General features: G+C 33.3%; 2 protein-coding genes across 2 annotated transcripts in view; one reads left to right on the top strand and one right to left on the bottom strand.

Annotated features, from left to right (window-relative positions):
- ATF1 (activating transcription factor 1) overlaps positions 1-6,369 on the top strand; it is a 364,083-nt gene that overhangs the window by 107,859 nt on the left and 249,855 nt on the right. The gene's annotated exons all lie outside the window — the stretch shown is intronic.
- The window catches only part of LOC134490068 (transmembrane protease serine 9-like), a 62,958-nt gene continuing 58,528 nt past the window's right edge, over positions 1,940-6,369 (bottom strand). Inside the window, exon 10 of the mRNA XM_063292952.1 lies at positions 1,940-2,332. Within this exon, the coding sequence (XP_063149022.1) occupies positions 2,096-2,332 (237 nt within the window). The 3' untranslated portion in view covers positions 1,940-2,095. The remainder of the gene's footprint in view (positions 2,333-6,369) is intronic.

Below are 6,369 nucleotides of genomic sequence, written 5' to 3'. Positions count from 1 at the left end.
AGCCAGGCTCGGATAAAGGCCAGAAGGTTTTCTTATTTAACTGACTGTAATATAATCAGTTCCATGAATGAGGAATTGATGCTAGGCATGGATAGATTAAAGGAGCTGGACTATGCACAGAATTACACAAGGCACTTAAAGCAGGACATATTTGTGCTGTACTGAAGCTCATTTGCGAAAAGGCTTGAGGAAATAGATTTGTTAAGCCAACCCACTGTCACTTGGCTTTTCAAGGACTTTCATTCACTTCTGAGTTAGAACGCTATCCACCTTCCATGAGCAAAAGCAATATAGTCATAAAACTTCCCAAACCCTATTCTGTCTGCATTGCTTCTGATCTCATATTGCTACCAAGTCAGAGTGCCCTGATGCATGCAGGGCATCAAGTAAAGGTGCTGATTAATTTTCTGTAGAGTAGGGAAGATGACCTGGATGGAAATATGCAAGCTTTGTTGCCTTGGCATGTTTTAAGTCTAGGACATCCAGGTAACATTTAAAAGTGGCTCGGACACTTCCCTAATTTACTGGACTATGAGGAGGAGGAAGCATGACACAATCTTGCAAGATTCTATTATAGCCAATCTCAATAAAACTAGTTTTAGCCTTGGGGAGTTGATTTCTTGGTCTGGTCTACCTGGTGGGGCTGACATTTTTGTAACCATTTCCCTCTGGCTCCAAACATAAATCAGTTGTGAGAAAAAATCCAACAGGACCAATACTGTGGTAATCAATGGGGTGGTATGTTGCTGTCCTTCATCCTTTGTTCCTGGGTATTTACTGTTCTCAGACATCTCACTGCTTGTCTTGTCAGTTCCAGTCCTTACAAATACATATAAACTTTTAATTTTAAGTTTCTGTATGTTTTGTTTTTCTTCTTGCACACTGTTATGAATGTTTTAGCCTTTAACTGTAAAAACAAAACAAAACCTGGAAGGTATCATCCTTTTATACAGCCTTTTATTCTAATAAAAATAAATGACAGCAATAATGATAAAAGTCTAGTAAATAAACTACTTTCTTAAAAAAAAAAAAAAAGCAAAACAGCTTTGTTTTACAATAATATACAAAAACCAACCAAACAAAAACCCCAAAAAGAAAAAGAGCAGAACACATTTCACTAATATCCTGTAGATGTATTAAAGTGTTCTGAAGCGGAATATGATACAGTCTGGTATCATCACAGATACATTATCTCCAAGTATCTCAAGTATTCGGAGAATTGTGATGATTTCACATCTCAGCAAGATTGTTGTTTACTATTATTTTGCATAGTTACCAAAAATTAAATTGCCGTGCTCAAGAAGACTGTTTATTTAAGAATTTAGGCTGTATCCATTTTATACATTTATGTATATAGAACATTCATATTTTAATGCATATGTATGAATCATATATATACTGTTGCTACAAGGAAATATACAAGGTTTATCTTGGGGAATAAGCAGACACAGCAGTTGTTACTGATCAAACTTTTTCATATTTAAAATCCAAAGTTAAAATTACTATAAGCATGTTTGTGGAAGATTGATGTCTAAAAAATTCTAATTTCTACATCTTCACATGTTTTTTCCCAAGAAATACTCAACAGAGAGAATCAAAAGAAGTAAATATTACAGTGGAGTATCTAAACAATTTCAGAATACTTCATTTGAAAATATTCTTAATTATCTAGTGTCTTAATAAACATAATTTCTTTATCCTTTAAAGTGTAGAAGTATAAATTTAGGGTAGACTTATTTGAAATTCACTAATGTATTGGAAAGAAAATCATTGCTACAATGTTCATGACATATATTTGTTGGTTTAAGAACTGACTTCATTTTCATATTTTAGTGAATTTTAAAACATACGATTGTCATGAAATTTATAGACTATATATATATATATATATATATATATATATATATATATATATAATTTTGTTTAAATTACTGGCATAAAATATATTTGAATGTAAATATGATGGAAGATAGATTTAAATTCTATGGGTATTTTTAAAAAGCAAATTTTCATAATGATACTGTTCCCAAGAAGAACCAAATAAGTTTAAAGACCAATACAAATTCACTGCATACAATAGAAAGAAATTGCCACTTTACACAATATGGAAGACTATCCACCACACAGTTAAAAAAATCAAGAGGCAATGAAGTTCCACAGTTACAATTTTACTCTGTAGGTAGTTATCTATCCAACGTATATAATTAATTGTCCTAACATAAACTCCTGGATATCTTGGGCGACCACAACCAAAGCCAAAGCTGGTGATTCCTATCAGATAAAACTTTGTAGTGGTTGGAAGGTAGCACATCAGAGGACCACCGCTGTCTCCCTGGAACAGGAAAAGCACATAGTATGTTTTAATATATCTTTGATTTTTAGGAAGCAACAGAACTCAATTGTCAAAATTTTCTAGGGGAAATTAATAAATTTAGAAAACCTGAACAACTTTACTCTGGTTTGGTTATGGCACTTATAAAGTAGCCAATTAGAGATATCACTTATTGGAGAAAAAAAAAACTTCTTGGAAGATCAGTTACCTATTTAGTAGGCTTGCCCAAAAATCAAACTATGAGTATATAATCTATCATCCAATTTTAGCTATCATAAGAAAACATTTTATACTTAGACTAACAGCCCTGTGACACATTGGGTCATCTTTTGAGAGAAAGGTAGTACAGCCTGATGTGACCAGAATGAACATTAAACTTTAGGTGTTGGCCTAGAAAGCTGGAGACTGTGAGTTCTAGACCTCCCTTAGGCATGAAAGCTGGCTGGGTGAGTCTTCCGGGAGGAAGGTATGGCGAACTGAAGACAGGTCTGTGAAAGTGGAGTCAATGACCATGGCAAAGACCAAGGAACTGGTGAGTAGACCGAATCCTTGGGACTTCTTGGGATAAGGAGAGGATGGGAGATCGTTTGCATGTGCTCCAGACAGCTGCTCCTTGTGAGGAGACCATACGACAGTAGTTTTCCATGGGTTTGAGCGTGGAGAGATGATGGAATCAGCCATCTTGCTCACAACTGCAGTGGAGCCTTTTAAATAATACTAAGTTCACAAACCTCACTTTCTAATCACTTTTGGAAATTGCCCATTAACCATTTTAAAGCTATTGGAGATCTTCAGAACAAGTTTGAAAAGCCTTCATCAGGTGAGTTTATTTTCAACTCTGAACAAAAGAAAAACTAATTATAAGCCTAAGAACTTAAAGAATCTGAAATAAACAGCAAAAAGCTAAGTAAGATTTTGATCTTAGAAAGTTATAAATGGGTTAAGGGTCCACATAAATTTGGAATATTGAAACTTTTACAAGAAGACTATGGATTAATTATAAAGAACAAGCAGCTTCTCATGAGAAATAGATCTGTTTTGGTTTTTGGAAGACATAACATAAGTAATTTCATGATTTAAAACTGGACACTAGAAGGGACTAAAGGTTTTAAGTAGAGGGGGAAAATGCAAGCCTATAAAATATAAAATGTTCTAACAGTGAAAATACTGGAGACTTTTGAATAATGGAGTCAGAAATTAGTACCCACAATACCAACAATGTCAGTAATGATGTCTGCTTCTATGGATAGACTATGTGCAAAAGATGTTATTGAAGAAATGACAGATGTAGAACAAATTTTATCTGAAAAGATAGAGATGTCATTGAAAGTGGATTTACAACTGACAGGCCAAGACAATGACTTGGAAAAAGATGTTTCACTGGATCTACAAAAGAAATTGGCTGAGGTTTTAAAATTCAAAAGGGAAATACAAATAATAAAACGAGAGTGACCCAGACAATTTTTTCCTATTGGATTTACAAAAGAGGCTTCTTAAAGCCTTGAGGAACTCTGCGCGATGGGACAAAGAAGAAATGAAGAGTAATCAAATCCTACAATAATATTTGAATGAACTAAAGATTAAGACTTAGAAGCAAAAGGAATATAACGATTTATTTGCTCAGGGTTAAAATAAGATGTTGTTACTTCTGACACCAGGACTGAAAAGATGATGCTTTATGGAGTTGTCTAAAGATAAGGCCTGGGATATGGGATGAAGAGATAAATGTTTGTAACCTTAGCGGGGGTGAAGAGTTGCTAAATTTGTTTATACTTGTGATGAAGGTTGGAAGTCACTTTTTTATATATTTCTTTTTCTTTATTATATTCTTTTTTCTTCTCTCTCTTCTTTTTCCTTGCACTTTTTATCCTTTCTATTCTCTTCTCTTTTAGTATGTATTAGATTTTACTATTATAATCAAAAATTTTAATAAAACTATACACACACAAACACACTGTATATATATATAGCTGGCTGGGTGACTTCAAGCCACTCACTCACTCTCAGCCCAACTCACTTCACTGGGGAAAATAGGCAGGAGTATTAGGTATGTTCATTGCTTTGATATGTATGTATGTATAACAATAATTAATAATAATTGCAACAGAAGATACTGAAGTGCAACAATCAGGACACTTCCAGATCCAATTTCTGCAACAGACTATGAATTACTGCCCTCTCTTATATAGGTTAAATTTAAAAGATTTAAAAAGAACAGATACATCAAGAACACATGTTGGAGTCAGAAATATTGTCACTATCAGGATTGTATTTAGTAAGGTTTACTTGAGCAGTGATGAACCTATGAGGAACAATGAGAGGCATTGTGAAAACTGAAGTGGAAAAGATTTCTAAATTGTTAGAGGACAATATCCAAGTAGTTTTCAGAACAAACTATCATAAGGATTCTTCAACTTTTTAAAAGACCGATGAATTCTATTTTGTTCGGTTCTGCAATGCCAGATTCATGAAAAGAAGTTAATATTGCACTTCTACCAAAGGAAGGACAAGATCCTTCTTTAATTAAGAATTACAGACAAATTTCACTGTTGAACAGTGATTATAGAATATTTGCTTCAATACTGGCTGAAAGAATGAAGAAAATTTTACAGGAATTTATTCACCATGATCAATGTGGGTTCTTACCCAAATGAAAATTAAAATATAATGTAAGAATTGTTTTAGATATTATAAAATATTTACAACATCAAAACGAGTGTCAACTGGCTCTTATTTTCCCAGATGCAGAGAAAGCTTTTGACAATTTGAACTGGAGTTTATGTTTAGTCTTGGAAAATATGGACTTCGGAGAGTATTTTATTCAGGGAATTAAGTCCATCCATACACCTCAAAAGGCAAGCATCATTGTGAATGACAAGCTAACCGACCCATATCAAATACAAAAAGGAACAAGACAAGGATGCTGTTTGTCACCTTTGCTTTTTGTTTTGGTGTTGGAAGTTTTTAATAGAGGTATCAGAGAAGAACAAATAAAAGGACTAAAGATTAAAAAAGAGGTTTTCAAATTGAGGGCTTCTGCTGATGATCTAGTTTTGATATTACAGGATCCTTTGGATACTGTAGAATACTTGATGAAGAAATTGAAGGAATTTGGGTCATTGGCAGGACTTAAAGTAAATAAACAAAAAACAAAGATGCTGACTAAAAATATGACTGTGTGATCAAGAACTGTTAATGGGAAAGACTGGTTTTAAGATTGAAAAAAGGTTAGATACTTGGGGGTGATTTTATCAACCAAGAATAGTATGTTGTTTCAGAATAATTATGTTAAAATTTGGAATGTTAAAAAAGATTTGTTAAGATACGAAAAACTACAATTGTCTCTTATGGGGAGAATATCTGTAGTTAATATTAATATTTTGCTTAGGATGTTGTTTCTCTTTCAGTCTATACCAATTTTGACAACAGATTTACCATTCAAACAATGGCAGAAGGATATCTCTTAAGTTCATTTGGCAAGGCAAGAAACCAAGAATTAAATATAAATTGTCACAAGACGTCAAAGAACGAGGTTTGGGTTTACCTGATTTAAAATTGTATTTTGATGCCTGTTGTTTGCTTTGGATGAAGGAATGGATAGCTTTGAAGAACAGAGGTTATTGCAACTTGAAGGACATGAACTGAGATTTGGGTGGCACACTTATTTGTGGTATGATAAAGTTAACATTAATAAAGATTTTAAAAACCATTTTGTTAGGAGTGCCATATTGAGGGTTTGAATAAATATAAAGCAAGATTGTCTCCTAATGTACCATTGTGGTTGTCACCTCAAGAAGCATTTGTTAGAAGAGAAAATGTTGGGAAGACAAGTTGGTTAAATTATGAAGATTTGTTAAACTTCGAAGAGGACGAACCTAAACTTAAAACAAGGAAAGAGAGTTGGAAGGCTTTACATGTCATTGGTTTATACTGTATATGCACAATTGTCAGAACGTTTTAAAGTGGATAAAAAGAATTTTAAATTTGTTAATGAAACTCAATTTGAAAGGGAATTCTGTATAAATGATGAACATGTT

This window comes from Candoia aspera, chromosome 2, assembly GCF_035149785.1.
Source record: "Candoia aspera isolate rCanAsp1 chromosome 2, rCanAsp1.hap2, whole genome shotgun sequence".
Classification (NCBI taxonomy): domain Eukaryota; kingdom Metazoa; phylum Chordata; class Lepidosauria; order Squamata; family Boidae; genus Candoia; species Candoia aspera.
Note: the sequence above shows the minus strand (reverse complement) of the source record. Positions and strands in the feature narration are given on the sequence as shown.